General features: G+C 42.5%; 1 protein-coding gene across 1 annotated transcript in view; it reads left to right on the top strand.

Moving 5' to 3' along the window:
* cyp26b1 (cytochrome P450, family 26, subfamily b, polypeptide 1) overlaps positions 1-24,015 on the top strand; it is a 31,534-nt gene that overhangs the window by 1,892 nt on the left and 5,627 nt on the right. The window contains exons 2-4 of the mRNA XM_072376291.1: positions 15,843-16,067; positions 23,220-23,338; positions 23,852-24,008. Of these exons, the coding sequence (XP_072232392.1) occupies positions 15,843-16,067; positions 23,220-23,338; positions 23,852-24,008 (501 nt within the window). The remainder of the gene's footprint in view (positions 1-15,842; positions 16,068-23,219; positions 23,339-23,851; positions 24,009-24,015) is intronic.

Here is a 24,015-nt window from a genome sequence, read left to right on the forward strand (position 1 = left end):
TACGATCACCAGAGAGTTTCGCGTCATTTTTCAGTTGATTAAGTCTAGCTGTGCGGTATCTCTCCCCCTCTCTTACAGCGGGGATCGGATCAGTTTCTTTACTTATTATCTCAGACAGGAGCGCATCGGGTCAGCAGACCGCGGCGCGACTCCCCCGGACCCCCCACCCCTCCGTGCGCTGCGGGGTCGAGCCACAGTCAACCAGATAGTCCATCGATCCCATCAGATAACTGGCGACGGAAGGTGGTCAAGTACAGTATTCCCTTGGAAATTCAAATCATAGTTAATATGGAGAAGAACTCCGATTTTTTTGGTGAAGTCTACGGCGAGACAGAGGATGAACATGAGAGGGAAGTTGTGGGAGTTAAAGGGTTAAAATGAAGGGAAAGTGCGCTCCTCGGATTCTCTCTCAGCTTCGCTTCAGCTCCCTCATCTTGGCTGCATTTTCCAAAGTTCCCAGCATGCTGCATGCTCCAGAAATCATTCACCAACATGAGATTCCACTTCTGGCAAGTTGATTGGCAGACTGAGTGAAGCTGCAGGCTCGGAAAACCTTGCAGCATGCATGATAGTGATATTTATAACATCCAGATTTATTTTTGTGAAGCTTCAAAACTTGAATTTGATCACGACTGTGAAGCGAATAGTTCTCTAATCGATCAGAGGTACAAATTGCCACGAGCCTGCGCGTCAAAAACTAAACGTCATCTATCGGTTTCGACTCAAATCAGGGCAAAAGTAGAACAAACGGAACAAAAACAAATCTTAGATTTATCAGCTCATTGTAGTTTGACCTGAGTTTGTCCCACTGTAAGCAGCAGCGCTGAGGTAGGGCAGACAGAAAGGGTTGGAGGTCGCAGGAGAACACTTTTTTTTTTTTTTAAAGCAACAGAAAAAATGGAGAGTGAGCTGCAGAAAAAGAAAAAGAGGAGAAGCTAAACGGGGCTCAGCGAGCTGGGGCACGTTGGCCGCGTGCGGGGCTTGAACTCGCGGTGCTCCTCTCGGTTACATCTGACACCGCGCGAGACGCGTTCCCGGAATGCAACCGAGGAACAAGGCCAAGTTTATAGCGAGGGGAGGGGGGGATGGGGGGGTTAGTCAGATAGAGGAGGCTGAGTGTGTCTGTACTTACGAGTACCAAATGTCCCCGCAAGCAGAGCAACAATGTAAAAGCCTCTCAGGGTCTTTGGCTGCGGTGCAGCTTCTTTTACAGTGTGGATCTGAAGGGGACCTTGACCCGATCTTAAAGCGAAGGTTAAGAAGTTAATGTAGTCAGTAATATGCCTCATAAATCTTGATAAACTGTGTGTAAGGCAGATAAGACAAGGCAGACATAGTGGGTTGCTCTTTCATACTGAGCAGATGGAGATATAATCAGTCCTTCTTGCCTGGTTGATGTTTCTGTCTCCACTTTTAATCTGCGTTTTAGACCAGAATGGGCTTCATTAAGAGTGCCACTGCCAATGTTGCATTTGTTCTGTTTTGCTTCCCTTTAGCATATGAAGGAGTAAGAGGCTGTGAAAAACACTTTGATATCAAGTGCAGCTGCAAATTCTTTAAAATGACTCAATTTCTACGAAAAGTAAATGTTTCTGAAACTAAATCCATCCAAACTTTTAGACAAATATGTTCAGCAAATAATGACTGTGTTCATGTTGGCAAGCAAAGCATTACTTGGCACTGAAACAGTAAAATGTTGCATCTGATTTGCAGTGCTATAAACTACAAATAGAGTTAGTTTCTGACCTTTAGGTGCTTTTAGGTGCTCGCCACTGGGGGCTTCCCTTCAGCAAACTTCCCAGATTGGCTGTTCTGGAAATATTCCTGCAACCTGTTTGAGGACCCGACTGTTCCTGATATGCATTTTAAGATTTTTTACTGTGTCTGAAAACTGTATAGATCACACCGGGGTGGTTATGTGTCACAGTTGGACAGTTTACAGTGGACTTCTGCACATTTCCCTGACTTATTTGGCATCTTTGCGACACAATCACACAGAACATGAGGTCATGCGTAGTTTGCTCAGACACCATATTGTATTCCTGTTTGCTCCAAGGGGGCTTTTACACAGTGTTGAAAGACCCTGAATTCTAACTTCTGTCCGCCATATGCAAAATCAAAATCAGCTGTGAGTGTGATGCTAGCTAGCAAACAGATGCAAGCTTTTAATGGGACTTTTTTTGTTTTGCGTGTGTTGTGGTGTTATTTTGGTATCAGTACTCGTTAATTTGTCTACGCACTGAATTAGATAAGTGGTCATAGGCTCAACTACAAGTTATCTTTCTTTATTTTTTTTAAATCGTCAAAATCCTTCAACTGCAATCTGGTAAGTGCTTTATTGGCCACTAGGGAGCAGCAGAAACGAGCTGTGAGCACAGCACAGACATATTACTGCAGTTTCAATTTACAAAGCTATGCGCAACGCAACCATTTAAATTAGTCATGTTTTGAACCCAAGGAACAATGGAACTTCAGAATTAACCTTATTTTAACTCTGTTTTAGGTCTCAACACCCCATGTTAACCAATTAGTCGTTATCCGTGTCCGTGTGTTGTAACACATTTCTGTCATAAGGCAACACTAAAATTGGGGTAAAAGAGAACCAAATAAGTTCAGAATTAATGTTGCGTTGTTATTCATAAGTGTTTACACAAGACAGTAACAGTAGGTGATTATTTGCTTTGCTTTACTTACATCCTCTTTTGTTCTCTCGCCCTCTAAGCTTACGCCTTTTGGCGCCTCTTCCACATCTCCAACATAAACAGTTGGTGTGTATACATGTGTAAACAGTATGTATATACAGCATATTTCTATCTCGACACGCACACAGCAGCATATTTCTGTGACGGATCCATTTTAAAGCGATCGGAGCTCAGAAATAGTGTTATGGCCGCTCTGCCAAAGACCTGTCTGCTCTCATTAGGAGCAGGAGCCTTCTGAAGGGACGGTGCCAAGCAGGAGAGCTACTGAGCAGGGACACACACAGACACACAAGGGCAAAGACTCAGCAACCTACACGGTGCAGATTTATGTACATATACTAACATGTACATGTGGAGATAGACTTCCCTGACATAAAATATAGATTTATACGCACATCCTAGGTTTGCCCCATGACTTAAAAAAAAGATTTTTCAGGAAATTTCCCAAACAAAATTTAAACACTCCAGTTGACGCAAGCTTTGTTAAAACTTTGCTTTAATCATCTTGCGTGAAGTTAAAGATTCATACTCGTAGATTTTTCATTTGGTTGATCGCTTTGGTACATTCAAGGAACTACTTCAACACTCTAGTTCTTGTGCTTCCGGTACCACTTTTGGTGAAACTACACCAGTGTTTAGACCAGAGTATTTACTAAAGGGACAATGGACAACCAAAACATACACACAGTAATTCCATAAAATAATTAAACAGTCTTTTTAGGTCATTACAACATTTTAAATTCACAGAAATTACCTCCAGGCACCACAAGGGGTCGCCAAACTGCAAAACTAATTTATTTCACGTTAAACGTGTCCATTTTGAAGCGTATACGGGTCACTCACACTATTGCTCTTAGATTTGTGGATGATAAAGCTTTATCAATTTGTAAAAAACTGCCGCTCAGGTGATAAAGTGCTGCGTTATTCTCCGATTCACACAATCGACACGCATGTTCAGCCATCCAACAGACTCTATATTTCCTTAAAACAAGGAATCGTGTTTGCTGGTCATGATACGGTTTCTTGTCTGATCGTGACATTAAAAACTAAAGTGGGCTAAAGTGAATCTAGGTTAGCTCAGAGGAGATGAAGGCATCACGCAGAGACTCGGACAGTTTCGTGCAGTTGTGTGAATGAAACCAGAGAATCACCAAACGTTGGTGTACACACAGTCCATTTCCAGACAGACAGAGCCAACGTCAGTGATTGTTTTTTGCTTTTCTAGTCAAATATAGCAACAGGCTGTTAGTGCAAAGCTGTATAAACTCACTTATACACACACACTAATGCAGTAGCCTTCTGTCTGCCCGCCGACCTTGTCGTCTGTCTGTTTTACAGTGATGAAGTGTAAATGATGGTGGGCAGAGTAATAACAATCCTGCAGACCAAACGCACTCATCACACTAAGTGATGAAAGCTCTCCCTCTCCATATTGCTCCTTACTCCCCCTCTTCTCCTGCACCTGTCCTGCCTTTTTAACTGTATTAGCAGGCGCAAATAGAATCATGATTTTTCTAAGATTTGGACTGTCTCTTCTTTGCGAGATACTCATAGTGCCTTTAAATGTTGATTTCTGACGTGTAATGACTTGAATACAACCAGTTCAAGTTCCAAGCTACATTCAAAGGCAACTTTGATTTTTTTTTTTGCCAGCTGGGCACCACACACGGTTTACAGTAAAAGCTCTCTCACGTAAATGCACGGTTTCATTTAACGAGCCTGGCAAATCTTAACGCAGTGCCAACCCAGTTGGTATTATTTGGGACCCAGTGAGGTTTCCTGGTGCCAGACAGTTGTTAAAAATCTCACCCAAAAGTGAGGAAAAAGCTCATACTAACACTTTGACAGGATCAAAAGGCAGATTAAAACGTTTTGCTTCGAATAATCTGACAGAAAGTTTGCAGTTATAGCCCTCGTTTAGAGTTCCAGGATCTACTCTCGCGTCTCGCAGACAAACAAGTCTTCCCGTAATTGTGAAAAATCATCATAAAACTCGAAATCCATACACATGTGATGTAGTATTTTCTCAGAGTGAAGACAGTCCCTCGGTTCCTCTTTGTTTGTGGCAGGATTGTGCCTTTAACTAGCTCAGACAGAGGGGGGATTGTGAGGCCTGGTGGCTTCATCTATAGTAGGTTCCATTACTGCGGTCCAGCCCACTGTGTGCTGCATAGTTGTGGTCACACAGTCCTGAAGTACACATACCAGTACACAACCAAGAATGGAAAGACTTCAAGCATATGTGCATTAAGTTGTATACAGCAGTGTATTGATGCTGCCGAAGGTTTTATAGATTCAGTTACTGTCCTTAAAAGTCTCTTTTCAGGGATGGCAGGGAACTGGCTGTTTTCTGGGTGAGAGATACATAGTTCATTGAGCAGGCACAAGGGGCAGCTTTTCAAGTGTGTGTGGCATACAAGTGTTAGCATTCTAAGCAGCACCCTTGAATCTCTGGACACGCTTCTTCCTGCATCCCGCTAACCTTTAAGCCCCTTCTCCATTTTTTTGTTTTATTGCGCTTGATGTCCTGATCTAAGTTCAGATAAATGCGCTGCTCTGCGCGTTTCTGTTTTTCTAGCGTGAGAATGAGGGTATCACTACCTTTCATGTTATCATTTCAGTGTTCCTCCACTGCATTTCCTCCACCTTCTTAATTTCGTGGGACTTGCCAAACTTACAGGACTTCATTTTTAAACATTATAAGGCTACATCTTCCTACATCTTTTCCTGGTGCTGTCTTCCACTATTTCTCCATTTACCTTCTTCTTCTCTTCCTTCCATCCCTTTCTTCTAATCACATCAGTAATGTTGATATAAACTTGTCCATCAGAGCTTCCGTAAAATAAATCAATTGCACTTTTTTTGTGCTTCTTATGCATTTTACCCTTCCTCTTTTTCCCCGTTCCATCCATCCTTTCTGTCCTCCTCCTCTTGTAGATTAGCAGGAGGTATTGGCAGCAGTCTATCTTGCCCCTTCTTTCACCCCGAGAACACACTGCTCCCTCCAACACTCTTGTCCTGGACAGAGTAAAAGCCCAGTGTTAATCTCCTCTTCTCTGCGAGTGTGTGTGAAGGAGGTTGCTGGTTATAAACTTTGTGTGTAATAGCTTAAAGGATAAAGCTGGTGTCCTTCTGTCTTTGTCAACAAACTGACCACGCTACCCACAAAGAGGCCCAAACTAACACTTCAGTCCACCACCCCCACCCAACACTTTCTGACTTCATCACTTTACCTACATGTGTGGTGCTCATTCCCACCCCCACTGTTTTTCACTAAGGAGGACAATGACAAATTCATAATGAATTGTTCCTTAAACAGGTGATCTAGGTCTAGTTAGTACTTGAAATTAACTTGTTTGTATCACTGGCAATAAAAGCAACCCAGCGCCAACAGTGCAAGTTCTGAGGGGTGTACAAGGAAGGATTAAAAGGTCAGCGAGGTGAGTTGAGCTTAAAGTCAGACTTTTAAGGGTCATTTTGGTGACTCTTCTTTAGACTAGTTTGATCACCATCACAATTTTGTACTGAACAAATAACTGGAGGTGGTTACGCCCCAACAGTTTGTTTAACTGTCAAACGTGAGTCACATCCTCAAACATGACTTTCCCATCTGCATCTATTCCATTCTTCCTTCCCATACGTGTAGAAGGAAAGAAAAAAAAACTCAGAATAAGAATATAGTCTGCCTGCATTTTATGATAAGTTGACAAAGGGACTGATTACCTGTTTTAAAAGGTGAAAAAGTCCACATCAGTGGGCTGCCTTAAATCGGCTGCAAGAAGTTCCATCTTTTACAGTCTACAGAGCTCTAATGTGCAGCTTTCAGAATAGAAGTCAACAGTAGGCGTTGAGTGGTAAATTAAACGCTCAAAGTTATGATTTCCCCAGTTCTGCCTGGATTCCCCTCTTGCCTCATTTGCCTCCATTATGACGTTTCTCTTGAGTGAACTAGGCGGCACATGATCGGTGCACCTTGAAAGTTAAAACACGCGGCAAACAATCCACTTTTAAGCGAGAGCAAAGAACAAGAAAGAGAAAACCTGAGTCGACAAAGAGGTGATCAGGAAGCACACTGCAACTGGTAAAAATGGCTTTTAATGAGATTTGTTGACCAGAGGGAAAAAATTAAATATCCCCATATGGATTTTAGTTTAACATCGTCTGAATTCACTTATAGCTGTGGCACGTCGGTGTGTTTTTGTGTGTGTGTGTCAGGGTATTAGCTGGGGTCCTGGGGTTAGTGCTTAGAGAGTTTTGAACAACCATAATCTCCCTTTCTATAATGTCCCCGGGTCAGGGGCCAGCCCTCCCTCCCCCTCCGTCTCTCCTGCTCTCTCTCTCTATTCTCCGTGTTTTCTGGCTGAACCATCCGAAGCCTTTCTTCATTAATCCGTCCTTTTTGAAACCAGCACCCATCCCAGCTCTCCGCCTACTCTGCCACGCTCTGCGCTTGCTTTCTCTACCTCTGTTTTTGGCTCTTTGCTCATTTGCACCTTCCCTCTGTCCCCCTTATTCTTTACCACCACTCCTCCTCCCCTCTTCTTCTTCTTCTTTTTCCCTTACACTTCTCAGTTTCCTTCCTTCTCTCCTTTCACTCATCCCACTCTTATTTTTTCTCTCTTCTCCTCCCTCTGTATCTCCCTGATGTGGTGGCGTGACCGCAAAGGGACGGGGTTCATTGTCAAGTCGAGGACCTATCGCACCATTCAAAAGCACAATCACACACACATAAAAAACCCTCACACTGGTTCCTTGGCATCTCTGGCACCAGCTGAATGATTGACAGCTGAAAGGAGAGAAGGAATTCCCTCACAGTCTTTGACCTCATTTCCTCTCTGTTGTTCTTCTCCGCTGCTCTCGCTGCTTTTTCACTTTTCATTTCCAACCTTTATTTCAGACATTGTGACAGACACCTGGCATCACCTTTGTGCATCTCGACCTACCCGTCAGTGAAGTGTTGTGGAAAGAATTCTTGGTCTTTTATTTATTTATCCATTTTATTCTGAGCCAGGTTCAGTTCCAATCATTTCTATGTTTTTGTTATGCGGTTTGATTTCTTTTTTATGGATCAGATTTCTTACTGGTCAGGATAACATGCGACTCACCTGCTCCCTCATGGACGCCACAACAAGCCAATAAAGAAAGACCTTGCATTTTGCTTTTCTAAAAATCAGCTTTCTTAAAACCTTCATGATCGCAATTAGATAAACAACAAGTCAGGAGTTTGAATCTCTCCTCGTCCATTTGTTAAGTTTGATTCGCACCCATCAAAACTAAATTTCTTATAATCTTTTGGATAAAGTGGTTGTTGAGCATGCACAGCTTCAAAACTACTATGAAAACATCTTTTAAATGCTCTATTTCTGATTCTATTTTCTATTCCCGATTTCTGCAAATAAATTGCATACCAGAATTTAAACGTCTACTGGGTGGTTATGGACGGAGCTTTTTATTTAGTCTTATTAGCTCCTTTCACAGTTGTGACACATTCACACACACAGTGTTCAGTACTTTTGCCCAAAGACACTTTGACATGTGAACAAGAGAATCAGAATTACTGATTTTTGAATAACTTGCTCTTCAACTTGAGCTTAGATGTGCGTTACATTGTGTTTATCTGATGGGTACTCTGAGCATCCTCTCCTAAAAATAAAAACTGGAAGAAATTAATATTCTTTTCCTGCAGCTCAAAGTAAAATGCTTCTGTTCAGGCTCCAAAAAGACAACACTTTACCGTTGTCGGGTAACTTTTTGCTTCAGATTAGTCCAAATTCTTTTAAATGTGCTGACAGTTTCTACCATGTTTTGTTGTAATTTACGTCCGCGCTGCTGTTTTACTTTGCCGTCTGTGCCGTCTGAATGTGACAGACTACACTACTCAATACAGACCCCCAACTCAGTATCTGATTGGCTCCGAGCTGGACATTTTTGCCAAATTTCAATTATCTAACCAACCAGCTCACAATAACTCAAAGCAGGCGATAAAAACTAGCCAATTAGAGGCAGAGAGGGGGCAGGACCTGACGATCTGAGAGTTTTACAAACACCTAGAGTTCGCTTTGTTTGATTCAACATTTTAAATACATTCAGCAGAATTTTTACACATTTCTTTCCAAATTGATTAATGTAATGAAACAAGTTATGCATTTAACACTTTGTCATCGCAGTCAAACACACAGAAACAAACGTGTGTCACACGTGAATGATTTTAAACGATAAAAAATTAGTCAAAAGTTTTGGATTTTCTCATGAGCGACTTTATCTCCTTGTGACTCGGTTTTCTTTCATTGTGTCGGGAAAGAACAGAAAGTGGAGTGTTTCAGACTTTCTGTGCTCCTTTCTAGCTTTCTTTTCCAGAAAAGTCCTCTCAGCTCGTCATAGCAGCAACCTTATACTTCTACTTTATTAACACATTAAATACACATTTTTTTCTCCCACTCCTTACACACACACACACACACACACATGCTCTTGCCCATCTAGCACTGTGTGTGTGGGTTGATCTGAGTAAACATAATTAGCTGTGTTTTTTGTCTTGCCCTAATAAAAGAGTCATTTGTTGGACATTTCCACTGCGCTACAAAGAGGACATTTATAAGCCCCGGCCCAGGTTTGCCCCAAGGCCAACCCCAACAGAACAGACAGGGGTATTTTTAGCATGGCCGGCGGGCTAGCTAGCTGTGTTGGTACAGTGTGTGTGTGTGTGTGTGTGTGTGAGTGGGTGGGTGGGTGTGATAGAGGAGTGTGCGTTTTTGTGCAGAGAGAACAAGAGAAACAGGGTGATTTTATGAGATTTTCTGTGATCGTGGAGACGCTTGTCAGAAACTGAGTACATGCGAGTGTGCAAATGTGGACTGAGGTGGTTTTGTGCGTGTACATACATGGCATGTGTGGAAAACTCTTCATTGAATCCCCCCCTTTCTCCCTGCTTTATTGAGGTTCTTGTAAAATATCTGATAAATCTCAGTTCAAAAAAATATAAAAGAGACTCTGTGGAGGCTGACATCGCAGCTTACAAGAGCAACCCTGTCCAGACTACTGACACACACACACACACACACGCACACACACAAAGTTAAAAGCTCTATACTTCTGGGACGTTCTTTTACTTGGTTATTAAACGGTGTTCCTACCCTTCCAGTGAGTGTACAAGACCTTTAACCCTGACAAAAACTTGATTTTGCTCTTATTCTAACCTTTGTTTAATCACGCCTTGGGGTGCAGTTTGAAGCTGCGTTCGCTGCTCTCAGCCCATCGGCGCCGGTTTTATTCTTAGCTTAAAGTGAACGGGGAGCTCTGGGGAGACAGACGGAAAGTGTTTCATTCAGTTGAATTTTTTTTTGTTTGTTTTTTCTGTTGAAGGATGCACGCTGCTTTGTGATGGTTACTGTTACCGGAGGCGGGAGAAGGACAGAGATGCTTGTACCTTTCTAAAGAACACATTAGTTTTAGCATTTAAATATTCTGAAAATATCACATTCTTTAGGTGGACATTTTTATTATACACATTATTAACAGTTATTCAGTTACTTTTTAGGATATCCTGTGAATTTACCTCGAGGACAAAGCTTCATCTTTATCTATATTACGTCATTTATTTGTCAATTTTGTTTTTGGCTGTTAAACTAACATCCGAGCTTAAGTTATACAAAACAAGTCGGGTAGTTCAAAGGTGCAGTATTTGTCTCTGAGCTGTGCAGGAAAGGAAGTGTAAATTAGCCGATAATGTAAAAAAAACAATTCAATATTGTATTCTGTTATTTTCCACCCACTTCTCTCACTGAAAAGTAAAATACAGCAGAAAGGAGGAAAGCAGTTTTTTGTATTGTGTGCGATCTCTGATTTCTGAGAGTTTTGTTACAAGTCAGTGCATTTTCTGTCAAACAGAAACCCTGCGAAAAAAAAGGTTTAATGGAAAGAACTTTCACTCTGCTGCCTGTACGAAGTAGAACGCTTTGTGAAAGGTTTGGAAGTGCTTCAGAGGAGGTGAGGCTATGGCTAAACCTTGGCTGTAATGTCCAGTCGCTGCTCTCTCTTAGACCCTGTCTAATGTAGCGGTGATTATTCTCAGGAAAAAAAAAAACCTGACAAACCATTAACAGTCCTCAGGACTCAAACAAATAAAACTAGCAAGAATACAGGAAATATTAAATCACAACTTAATGGATGCATATAGATCGCGCTGACCTTTTTCACTTTTCAGCATCGTCTGGACGAGCGCTGCTGACTTTAGCCGCATAAGCTGCAGGCTGACACTGTAGAGGTTAATTACAAGAATTTAATATAAGTTAGGGTGAGAATAATCTAAGAAAGAGAGTACACTGTCTAAAAAGAAAAAAAATCATGCGAAACAGCAGAAAGTGTAAGACTGCAACCTAAACTCTAAAGTCACAACAGCTGCTGGCTGCATGGAGCTGGAAAAAAAAGTGGTGCCAACATCATGTTTTTAGCGTCTCCAGCTTCTCCAAGTTGTACATCTGTAAGTTGCTAGGCAACATGTCCACAAAAAAAAAAAAAAAAGAACTTAAAAAGTTTGTGCCCGCCATCATTAAGAAGAACCTCTTTATGGTTTTCAGCTCACATCAGTCTGCTGCCGGTGCCCTCTGCGGTGAAATCAGCCATAATGTTGTGGTGGCAGTTTTGGTTCTGGGTATTTTCTGCGAAAACGAGTGTTTACAGCGAGGGCTCCTTTCGCTTCACTGAAGTTTGGAGGGAAATTGTGCTTCAGCCTGCGCAATCAGTGTGAAACTGTGACGCCCGTGTCTCTGCAGCGATGGCTCCGTTCATATGTGTGTGTGTGTGTGTGTGTCTGTATGCTCGCTCACCGTGAGCCTGCATGCGGTTCCGTACGTGTTCTCCTGCAGGAGAAGTGTGGCGTCATTACATCACAACTTTCCATGCTTGCTCTGTGCGTTTGTGTGTGAATCTATGTGTTTTGCCAGATTTGGGAATGAGAAGGGGGGGTGGTGGTGTACACTTCTCACCTTTTAAAGCTAAATGTCATCCAGACCACACCCCTGGCACACAGACCCACACAGATTATTTCACTGAGACTTTTTTTTTGTCGGCACAACTTTTTTCCCATTTTCCTGCAGAGAATATGACAGATGAAAACCTGCAGTTTTCTGCCAAAATGTGTGTGTGCATAAAAAGTAAATAGAGAGCAATGGAAAGAGTAATCGTACGAAGAAATACACACATAATGCACATAGCTGCCCGTGCACACACCCCAAAAGGAAAGTACACAATCGCCCCAATCTGATGCTGTATCTTAGAGTGTGAAAGGGAGCCTTGTCTGGCTGCCTGAGGAACTCCCTTTGAATTGGACTGTGTGTGTGTCTGTGTGTGTGTCAGCAGGCCTGCCAGGCAGACATACTAAACCACTCTACATCCATGTGGCAGCAAAATGTAGCTTGGAAAACAACCCTACTCTAACACACACCCTGAGGGCTCCAGAGGCCAGCCGGCAACCTGGTGTGTGTCTGTGTTAATGTGTGTGTGTGTGCCGCAGTAAAAAGAGGAAGTGTACGGGAGCTGTGAAAACAGCTCAGGTCAACAGTTTGTACCCAGAGAGATCGACTGAGAGAAAAAGCAACTGAAATCAACTGCGAAGGTGAAGGAATCAGGAGTCCCATGTCAAGTGTAACTGTACCGAATTGTGATGGCATCATCCAATGTAAATTAATGCTTTGTAACAACAATCACACCACAGCTTTCAACAGAAACCAGAAGCTAGACAGTTTTATTGAAAACCTCGGACTAAACACGTGTTGTAAATAAAATTTTGTCAACACCTCACAAAGAGGTCTTAACATCTGAAGGAGCTCAAGCGCAGTTACAAACAGCCTTAGAGGTGGGGGCATGTTGGGTAGAATGCTAATTAGCAGCATTTTTCATCTATAAAAGCGGTCTGGCGATCAGAGCGTTCAAAGCAACATGAAACAGCTAACAGGGCTGCAGGGAGGCCGAAGCATCTGTGCTCAATTTAGCTCACGCAGAGAAAGATGTGAGGTGCGTCGCAAGAAGGTGAGAAAGAGCCGAAGGACACGAATAAGAAGGCAGGAATAGCTTTGGTTGAGTCGAAACATGTCTTTGTGGAAATGAAGCCAAAAAAGCACAAAATGATTGTGTGGAGGCTGATGGATAAAAAAAAAAAAAAAAGAAACATGTTGGCAAGATGCCAAACCACTTGTAAGAAGAAAAGGACCGCAGGTCTACACCTCACCACTTCTCGCTCGTACCTTGCTGATATATTTTCCAAAAACTCAAACTGAACGTTGAGGGCTTCCAACAATTCCACAAAAAGAGGGAGGAAGATTTCTGTGACCGAGAAAAACTGCACCACATCCAAGTTAAGTTTAGCATGCAGACTGGGACTGAATGGGACAGTGACCCTGCACATGGCCTCCATATGCACCCTGATGTTAGGTCTGTTGGGTGCTCAGAGTGTGGTCATCGGGTGGATAGTTGGCAACCGCCCCTGGACAACCAGTAGATGGTGGGCACCCAAAGCCAGTGATGGTCCAAGCTTGCTGCTGGTGACAGACGGAATGGGAGACAACCTGAGCCTTGTAAACAGGCTCTGCCACACGTCCAAGGCTTAATTCTATCGTCTATATTAACCATTCAGTACATTTTTCTGGAGTCTAAATAGGGACTGAAAGTAGTCATTTCTGTGTCTTTGTTGCTTCATATTTTCTTCTGCATTTTAAATCTGTCTTGTGCAAGTCCTCTAACTCAAAGTGCAATATTAAACTGGTGATGACCCCTCTAAAGCTCTATGCCAGGCGATTAGCATTAAACTGAGTTGTTTGGTTAATTATTCCTAACATACTGATAGTTTTATCCAGAATGACCAGTGAGTGAGCAGGTACTAAGTGTAAAACCTAAACACCTCCTCACTTTTAACACTCTTTGGAAACCGAGGCAGGTTTTGATTCAGACTTTATTGAATGTATCAAGCCTTCACTGCAGGACTCTGAGCCACAAATTACACCGTAAAGCTGAATCGCTGTGAGGAGATGAAGCTGCGTGAGCGCACACACGTGCGCGCAAACTGAAAGCGCTGCTGCTGCCAGAGGTGCGTCTCAACCAGGAAACAAACAGGCTAGAATTAGACACAGATTTCCGCATTTTTTTCCCCCAGTAGGGTGGCAATGACAGAGGTTCTTTATGTTGATTCCAATCAGAATTTTTCATTAATGTTTATTTCTTCTAGAAAGAATTTACAAGACAAATGATCTCTTTCTTAAATAAAAGTTGAGCTAAACTCTGGAACAGCACCTCACAATACTGCTTCTTGTATGTTCACATGTATTACAACTCTGTGTGTGTGTATGTGTGTGTATGTGTGCCCTTCACAGTTGAACATATCTCTTTCCCCTCGAGTAAACTGGGGTCAAACCAGTTAGTGTTGTCACGGCAATTTGCAGGTGGGCCTCCGCGTGTTTGTTTGCTTTGCACGTTTTTTTGGTGGATTTTATGAATCTGGAGCATGTGTGTGTGTGTGTGTGAGAGAGAGAGTGTGTGTACATGAACCTGAACATGCATGTACATGACAGTGTGCTTTTATAATATGTGTGAATACTTGCATGTGACTGTTAGATATGGTGTGGAGTATACATTCTTCATGTGAGTAACACAGTAAGCTGCCCTCAGGCTTATATATATTCTTTTCACTGGAACAGCCCATTTACAGTTCTAGGGTCGGCTCCCTCTCGCTCTGCCATGACCCGCACCGCTTAGAGGTCAGCGTCAAAGCTGCACTCAGGTCAGCTCACTAACTGACTCCAGCTCTGGTCCTCTGGGGGTTTACAGAAAGCCAGGCTGCACAGACTGTGAGACAGGGCCCCAAAAATGAGCTGTGTGGCTCCTTCTGGTGGGTCAGAAAATGAAAAAGGGACAGATATGTCTTCTCTCTGTTTTTTTTGTCTGTGGCAAAAAAAAAAAAAAAGACTTCCAAAGACTTTCTACTAGATGCTGCCAAAGAGAGTTGGACGTGTTGAGGTTATGTAACTGCCACTTTAAGAAAATTGGTGTTATATCATTTTAAGCAGTTCAGGTGAAAACAGAGGGAAGAATCCCTTTTAAGATGAACAACCACATAAAGCGTGTGATAAAGGTAGATATAGCACAACATTTTTCTGGGTGATAAGAAAACACTGGGAACCATAGAGGAAGAAGTTTGAGTAAACTCAAGAAGGCCAATAAAGCTCCGAGGTACCAACAGCTTCATTCTGCTCCACCTTGATGAGAAACTCAATTCACTGTACTCAAAACCTGAGTTGAAAATGTTTTGAAAACCTTTAACCTCGACTGTTATTCATGTGTCGATGTTAAAGCTGATCTCAGATCATGTCCTAAAGGCAACTTAAATCCGTTTTCCTTGCATTATCCTTGTGTATACAGACGTCTTAAATAACTGCTGCCTACATCCTTCAGTGGATACCTTTACTATTTCTGTGGGAGACTCACCAGAAAGAGTCTGTCTGGGCCTCAAACCGCAGAGAGAAGAAATACTGTTATATTGGTGAAGATCAAAGCTGGAGCATGGATTTACTGTATGAGATGTAGCTTTGCTCAGTAGTCGATGATGTTGAGGATTAAAGAAGGATGGCAATGTTGGCATGAGAGATAAAGAACAAAAAAAGAAATTAAATGAGTAATCAAGTTTCAGATATATAGAGAGAATAGGCTTATGTTTCACAGCTACTTATGACGTGCAGATAATCTGTTGCGATATTCAACTGCTTAATGTCAACATCTGGCACACCGGTTATCTTTCTGACATTCTAAATGTTCCGAACAAATTGACGATCAAGTGAGAAAATCTGAATATAATGGAAGCGATGATGAGGGGGATCTCCATTAACAGGACGGGATAAGTCTTCCTCTAAAATCAGTGAAACAGGGTGGAGTGTTTGGGGATTTCCTCAGAGTAATGTCTGGTCACACCTTCTGCCGTAAACCGTAGCTCTAACGGGAAATTCCACCTTTCAACAAAATCATGATCATTTCCTCAATGGTCTCTCTTTTGGAAGTCTGAATTACAGCATATGATATTAAAATAACAGAACTGACATTGTAGCCGATGTTACGCCCTAACTGACTTTTGTGCCTCATTGCTGTCACTCTGTCCAGGGTTCAGGCTTTCATGCATCACGGCGACAGAAGTATGGCAACGTGTTCAAGACCCATCTTCTGGGCCGTCCTCTGATTCGAGTGACGGGCGCCGAGAATGTGCGTAAGGTGCTGATGGGTGAGCACACGCTGGTGACTGTGGACTGGCCTCAGAGCACCTCCACGCTGCTGGGACCAAACTCGCTGGCGAACAGCATCGGAGACATCCACCGCAAGAGAAGGAAGGTGAGGATGCACGTGTTCACACGGACATATGTAGTTGGAGATGTATGAAAGGAAGGGCAGACAAAGCTGACACTTGGTTATTTGTTGACATACTATTAAGTTGAACAACATTAACATAAGCAGTTTACTATAGCGTGGGTATCGACAGTGGAAAAACACCCAAAGTTTCCAAGATGTAGAAGATGACCGTTAGAGTCTGCACAGTGTGAGAGGAATTAGCATAAGGTGCAAATTTCCCCATCAGAATTCCCCTAAAATCCAACGTTCAAATGTTGTAACGCGTGATCAGGGATGTTTGTCGATCTTCATGGCGGGTACCATGAAAGAAAAGCTTATATCCGATAGACCGATCTGCTTACATGATGAGGTCCACCTCAGCCAGTGGTGATGATGCAGAGGTTTCTCTCATCCCAAGAACCAACTAACTTTTTAGTCAATTATGTCCCACATGCCGTCAAAAAAGTTGTGATGCTTATTTCTGCGAGGAGCAGTTATCCAAACGAAGCTCTAAAAAGGACACGCTTTCGCACAATTTGATTACTTCATACCCACTGAATTTTACATTGAATGCTCATCCTCAGTATTCATTCTCTGAAATAACAGACACACACTTGTCTGTTAAAGGCAGGGGAATCAAGGTAAATCCAAACACACACACAGTATCAGTCTTATCAGCATCGTTCTGGCTACTGAACCGTGAGAACGACCCCTCAATCTCTCGAGCCTCTCCTCCACTCGTCTACGTCAGGAGACGGTCCTCGATTATCTGTTTTTCCTTTTGACTGTCTCTGTTTGATTTCTCTCATTTCACCCTCTCTTTCTCCCACTTCCTCTCCCTTGTCTGAGCCAGGACCATTTCAGATAATCAGCCACTTACCTCTCCCTCCGATTATCCTCAGGGCACATACCTTCCCCTCTCTCACACATACACATCAGGCGGATGAACACACAACATTACAGATAAACACACAAAGGATCAGGAGAATAAGACGCAGAGTCTGCTGTGTTTTCCTGTAAATCAGTCTCATTTTGTCTTTGCAGAGTAGGGGGTGTTAGTGGGGGGGCTTTGGAGGCGGGGTCAGATTTCGCTGCAGCGGTGCCCGGGGACGGCAAGGGGTCGGCTGAGTCTAATCTGAGCTCTGATCCCTTCTCCCCTCCCTGGAGACCCCCGCACTAACCTCATGTAATGACCCCTGATTAGGAAGGCTGCCTCCGACACGGCACAAAGAGGGGCTTTCTGTGGGGGCCTGACACACACGCAGTACGCAAAAGCATGTGTGCGCACACACCTGAACACGATCTTGCACTCAAAGTAAAACAAAAAACAAAAGAAAAAGTTGCAAGCAAGCTCAGTAAAGTAAAAGTTGAACCCCTACAATATGTTGCTAAGCAACATCAGTACCGACAAGCAGTCTGACACCTGCTGCTGTTCTGTCTGGCCTCCTAAACAATCAAACAGATCCTCAAATCAACTGATGTAGATTCATTTTAGAAAATAACTTCTTTGAAGATGTAATACTCTTTTTTAAATTAAGTTTAAGTTTTAAGTTTCTGAGGTACTGGTACCTTTGAGCCAAGGAGAATGAAACGCCTCATCTTTAAAGCCTTTTCTCCGACAGAAGCAAAACTTGAAATAATAGTATCAACGCAATAAAAGCGGGCAAACTGTCAGCAAAGATGCTGGAAAACACATGTGCATTCTTCAGCGCAGCCCATGTCTGCATCCTCACTATCACTCGGACTTCTTTCACCTACTATATACGTTTCCTTTTTCTTAGAACGAGACAGAAGTAGCACGGGCAAATTAGTAAAACCAACAAGCTGCAGAAAACACACAGATTCCTCCCCAGATATGTAACTGAGCCTTGTAACTACGAGATTATCACACTCGGCGATGTGTTTAGTTCTGCATCTTTGTTTATACCGTAATTAGTCAGTTTGACCTTCTGGCTGCTTTGAGAGTCAAAGTCCCGTTCTTTGACCAGAGAAAAAGATCAGGAGGGTGGTTGGTTGGGCAGCTGGGCAGTGTTCATGGCTCATGTGTGTGTGTGTGTTGGCAGCACTCACTCCTGTTTTCTGCGTAATAAAACTAAGTCAACAGACAGAAGCGAGACAACATCGACTGAGAAAAAGCATGAGCGACCGCCTCGCTGTCTGACCCACTGGACCAGAACTGCTCCTCCTTGTGTGTGTCTGCCCTCCTTGCGGTTTTCATACGGAAAAACAATCTTCACACAGCACATTAGCCTTTAGTGGATCAACGGAGCCAGCCAGTTTCCATATATCCAGTGTTAAGCTGGGAAACTAACTCTCTCAAAAGAACCACAGTGGACTGGCTTTCCACTACAGGCCAACCTGAGCGGAACAGTCAGGACCTGCACCTCACCCCTAACCATCACCGTACGCATGATGCTTGTGGACAGTCTGCAGTAGCACGTCTGTGAGGTTTCAGTTAAGCCAACAAGCGATTTTTAAATGTGCAAAGCTCATACGAGCATGAGATGATGGTTAAACTTCACTGTTATCAGGCTAGGTTTTGAAGGTTTTTGAAGAAGTGAGAAGAAGTGAGAAGATAAAAATAAAAGAACCCAGTAAAATTTGAAAAGACGTCCTCAGTAATGCAACAAAGTGCTTACGTTGGCTCGTTTATAGATTAGCTGTGGCACAGAGCAGGGGATGGAGACGCCCAGCGTGAATCAACCTGCGTTCCATTTGCTGGTAATGACGTCACACCCAAGTTCACCGTGTTTGGTTTGGAAGATGGAAAACCAGCAAAATCTCCTCATTCTGTACAATCAGTTCTGTCGTCTATGAGACAATAATATGATTAAATGAGGTCTCATTTAATAACAAAGCATACAATATTGAACACCTAGACTCTCGCACAGCTGTATGTTTTGACAGGTGTGATATCAAATGTCTAACTGAACTGACCTTTTGGTCATTTATAACTTGGGCCATGTCAGAACTGAAAAATGGACCCATCTGCCATTTCTGTAGTTTTTGGCCTCCACGAGAAACTGCATTAAAGTTGATTTCATTTGAACTTTAATCTGACCTGCATGACACTTCAAGCTGACCCGCGGTGGAAAAAACGTCCCCCCCTGATGGAGCAATGCTGTGCATGGTGTTGGCTGTGGCAGCTACTTCTTTCTTTTCACCTTACTGACATACCTTTCACTTAGTCTTTTTTTTTTCACCCCTCAGCTGCCCAGATTCCCTAATTTTCCCTTTTTTTTATTATTTATTTTTCACCACATTTTCCTTCCCCCTTGTTATTCTTTCTTTTGGAGCCATCACTCTATCCCTAAATTAAAGAGAAACAGAGGCAGGAAAAACAGAGTGGGAGACAGAGAGGGGAGACTGGACGAGAAACTGACCTTTGGCTTGATTTAACACCTCAACCTGACACATTCTGCCAGTTGCTGCCGGGTGTTTCTCATAATGAGGAATAACTGATGCAGTAAATCAAACTTGAAAATGGCACAATCCCTCAACTCTTTTAACTCGTTGCCATGTCCCTCCAAATTGCAGTGAGTAGTTGGTGTCCTTCTGCTCATCACCAGTAGAGGGCATTGCAATTTGTAACAGAGCCCAATCTGGGTTTCCCATCTTTTACTTTGGAGGTGTAACCTGTGTGAGAGGTGGGGATCTTCAATAAGGCGGATTCTTGAAATTTTGTGACCAATCATAAATACAGCTCCTACTTGCACTTCTGGTCTTAAGAAACCCTTGAGACTGCAGTTTTGGTGGTTTTTAAAATCACCATTCCAAATGAGGGACGGGGTGGTCTTCGGTTTGAGAAAATGTACAGAAATCTACAGTGGACTTAAAAAATTGAGCATGTAGTGAAGGTATTACAGCTCTGATATGTTAAAAAATGCAGATGTCAAGGAATGGAAAGTAAAAATGTAGAATACTAATGTAAAGATACTCTTTTAGAAAGAAAATGAAAGCAAAATACACTCTTTGAGTGGAGTATTGCCTGTTCAGGATTACATGTCATTTAAAAAAAATACATTTATAGAGAGACATTTTCATTGATGCATTAACATCTTTACAAAGAACAGAATTCCTCTGAGATGTGGTGGAGTTGACCCCTATAGTACTATATAAGTTAACAATAAGCCACAGTGATGCAACATGTCTTATTAACTCAAATAAAACATTGCTACATGGATGTAGTCCACTGGATGCAACTTTAGCAATAAATCGCTGGGAGAACATTACTGAAGCCTAACAAAACAGAAATATTCAAGTCAGGCTGTCGGCTGTCTCTTTGATGCATCTTTGGGAACGCACTGAAAACTGAAAAGGAGTAGATATTTGCATCTTCAACTTTCATGTTTGAGACGTTTACTCTGTACTGCTGATGTGATTCTGTAAACATGGTTAAAAAAAACAGAGACACACACTTACAAAACAGACCCTCTCTGATTCAAAGTGACGATAGAAACATGGAAAGACATACAGCGCCGACTGAGAGAAAAGAGCAAGGAATAAAAAAGTATTTTTAAAAAGAGGATGGATGAAGGGGCAGGGAGAGACGGGAAGAGGTGGGAGCAGCGAGGGCAGAGAAAAGAATAAAGGAGTCTTTACATGTCTGTGGAACCAGCAGCTCGCAGCACTTTCACATAATTTAAGACATATGGACGTTATTAGGACAACTGTGTCTGTGTGTGTAAGAGTCTGAAAGTGTGCGTGTGTGTCTTAAAGCCTGTGTCTTTGCACTGCAGGCAACAGTAGACAGTCACGTTTTTGTGGTGCAGCAAAATGACTGTTGTACTGAACAATCCCCCCCCCACCACACACAAACGCCGGCCCCTAAACCCTCGTCCTGAGTGGAACTTGGAACGTCCCAGAGTGACATTGCATAAAACTGCATTTGATTGGCAGCCAGGTTGTGTAGTGAGATGCTGGGCCCATGTTTGTCTAACCTGTAGTTACCTTTTCGGAGCCAGTCCTCCACACACAGACTGACTCACTGGTCCTACAGTAGTTCAACCCCACTGCTCTGTGTCTATTTATGTCAGAGTGTCTGTGGGTCCGTGTGTGTGTGTGTGTAGGAATACGCAAAGTGCTCACTCAAATTGAGCAATTATGCATAATCCAGTACAGAAGAGTTAAATGTCTAAACTCATAACGCTACAGAGTCTCCTCTGGCTCAACCAGTTTTTTTGCCCAGTCAACTTTCAGTATCCCCTCAGTGCGAGATTAAAGTTTCTCTTTTCATTGTTAACGCAGATATTCATGCTAACTTCTAAAAACGTGTGTCCAGTTTTTACATCCATCTGGCAAGTGAGAGACTAGCCTATAGATCGCCAAAGAAATGACAAAAAAGCAAAGAAACATTTTTCAGCTGGAAAAACAGCTGGATGGAAACAATAGTTCCACTGAATTATTCCTCAACCTAACAAACTGACTACCAGATTAGTAAAAAAAAGTCAGCAAGGCTAACATCTTAGAAGACTGATCTATTCAAACCACTCCCAAACACACAATACATGTAAGTCACACAATCACATTTCCATGTGCACAGCACTAGCTCAGCAGACTATTGTTCATTCATTAAGAGGGCAGCAGAGGGAGGGAAGCGGGTTTTGAGAAATGAGAAGGCACAAAGGGAATGGGGGGCATTGGAGGAGACAAAATGAGGAAGAGGACTAAATAAGAGTATGAGTGCCCAAAAGGTGGTTTCGTGGCTGAAGAATCAACCTCAAGAACCACATGTACCCCCACTGGCCTGGTTTCAACTCCCTCTGGAAGCTCCTTTCTTCCTTCTCTACTTCCTTTTTCGATTGAAGAAGGAGCTCATGAAACTCAAAAGCTTAAAATAAACATAAAAGTAAAGACTTAATACATGGTCATAACAAATTTGTTTGACTTTTGAATGAACCCAAATCAAAACAACTGCGAGCCTCTGATAGTGAACTGATGGGTTTGACTGGCGACCAGTCATTACACACAGTCTAATAGGGAATTTGCTTGTACAGATAGTCCAGTCTCTTTTCATTGAGCAGAAAATGCAAACCATGTGTACAAGTCGTCGAACTTTGCTCGAGAATGTGCTGCATTGCCTTCCTGCAACTGCTCATTGAATAAAACCTTGTAATGGAAAAATCAGTGGGACTTAAATTGGAGAATAAAAAAAGCCCTCAATGGTTTGAGAAAGCATTGAACACTGCTCTCTTTTAAAACTAATTTGTAAAGCCAACCAGCCAACTTTGCCCGACTGCATGCCGCCAAATAGTTGTCACCCAGCAAGCAGCACCTTTTTGCTCTGTTCTCATCATAACCCCGAAGATTACATGCAAAGAAAGTAATTCTACTCATCCAAGTAAAACCAAGCTTTAGTAACTTTGTTATATTCAGAAAAACACCCTTTTCTCATTCCTCTCAACTGTTCTCTACTTCTATGTAATAATGTCAGACTACGTTAAGGGCAGTTTTGGAAGTTAAATCGAGGAATGTTATTTGTCCAAACAGCACTGACGTCTGGTGACTGATTCAAACAGAGAAATACTACAAGCAGCCAGGAAAGACTTAAGTCTGCCCCCTCCTCTCTCCTGCTCTTTCTGCCCATCATTCTAGTTCTGCTGACTGCAGGGAAAAAACTCCACAATGTATAAGTCTCTGTAAAGAACAAGGTGGGAGGGGGGAGGGAGGACTGGGCAAGGGCATCACAGAAAATGGAGGATTTTTTTCTAGGTGTCACTCAAATGATGGTCGCAAAGAGGTGTTATCTAAACCAAAAATCCATCAACTCCCCCTTAGTCCACAGCTGACCTTTCCACCAAATTTTACAGCAATCATGTCCATTTGTCAATGTAACTGGCAGGGAAATGAATGAGAGGCGATAATGACCTGAAACATTTCAACAGAGTAAACCTGTTCCTCTGCTTTCTGATCACACACCCCGCCAGTTAGGATTTTCCGCAACAGTCTCTGTGTTTGTACGAACTATAAGGAGATTACAGTACATAATCTGCAGGATTTTGTCTTCTGCATTGACTTGCAGTGGTTCAAATAAGGCTCTGTGACTAATTCACCTTATTTATGAATTTGTAAGAATTGAAAGAGATTTCTGATCTTGACCATGGGTGTGTATTTGGGGAAAAAAAAAAACATATGCTTCTCACTTTGTGTCTGCAGGTGTTTGCCAAAGTGTTCAGCCATGAGGCCTTAGAGTCATACCTCCCTAAAATCCAGCAGGTCATCCAGGAGAGCCTCAGACTGTGGAGCTCCAACCCCGAGCCCATCAACGTCTACAGGTACTGCACAGCTCCTAGCAGTGGTAATAGAAGACGAAGTCTAATCATTTTCTTGAACATAAGCACCAAGAAAGCAATTTAAATAGTAAAAATACAAACAAAAGTCCAGCATGAATCATTTTTGTAGTATTTACAGCACAATGTAGTTGAAGTATTAAAGTAAAAGTACCATTTTGGCATATTTTAATATATGAAATCATTTGAATACTCAGACTAATGCACATGTGATATACCTGAGTGTATGAGAGGAGTGATAGGAAAAGGAAGAATTAAGGATATTTTGGGGAGGGGGTTGAATTTTTTATTTATTTAAATGACAACTCAACAATCTGAAATGTAGCCAATGACTACACAAAGCTCTTACTAAGACATCCAAGGCCAAAAGAAGTTATAATCCACCCGTTTCATCTATGACACTGTCGTGAATTTTAAAAGTATTTTATGTTAATCACCTGTGTAAAAGTTTCATTTTAAAAGTTTGTTGGACGTCACTGACTGGTTGTCTCTCCACAGGGAGAGCCAGAGGTTGTCATTCACCATGGCTGTGAGGGTGTTGCTGGGTTTCAGGGTGTCCGATGAGGAAATGAGGCATTTGTTCTCAACCTTTCAGGACTTTGTAAACAACCTCTTCAGTCTCCCCATAGACCTGCCTTTTAGCGGCTATAGGAAGGTAAGTT

The sequence above is a fragment of the Leuresthes tenuis genome, unplaced genomic scaffold (assembly GCF_036924035.1).
Source record: "Leuresthes tenuis unplaced genomic scaffold, fLeuTen1.0.hap1 SCAF_22, whole genome shotgun sequence".
Classification (NCBI taxonomy): Eukaryota; Metazoa; Chordata; class Actinopteri; order Atheriniformes; family Atherinopsidae; genus Leuresthes; species Leuresthes tenuis.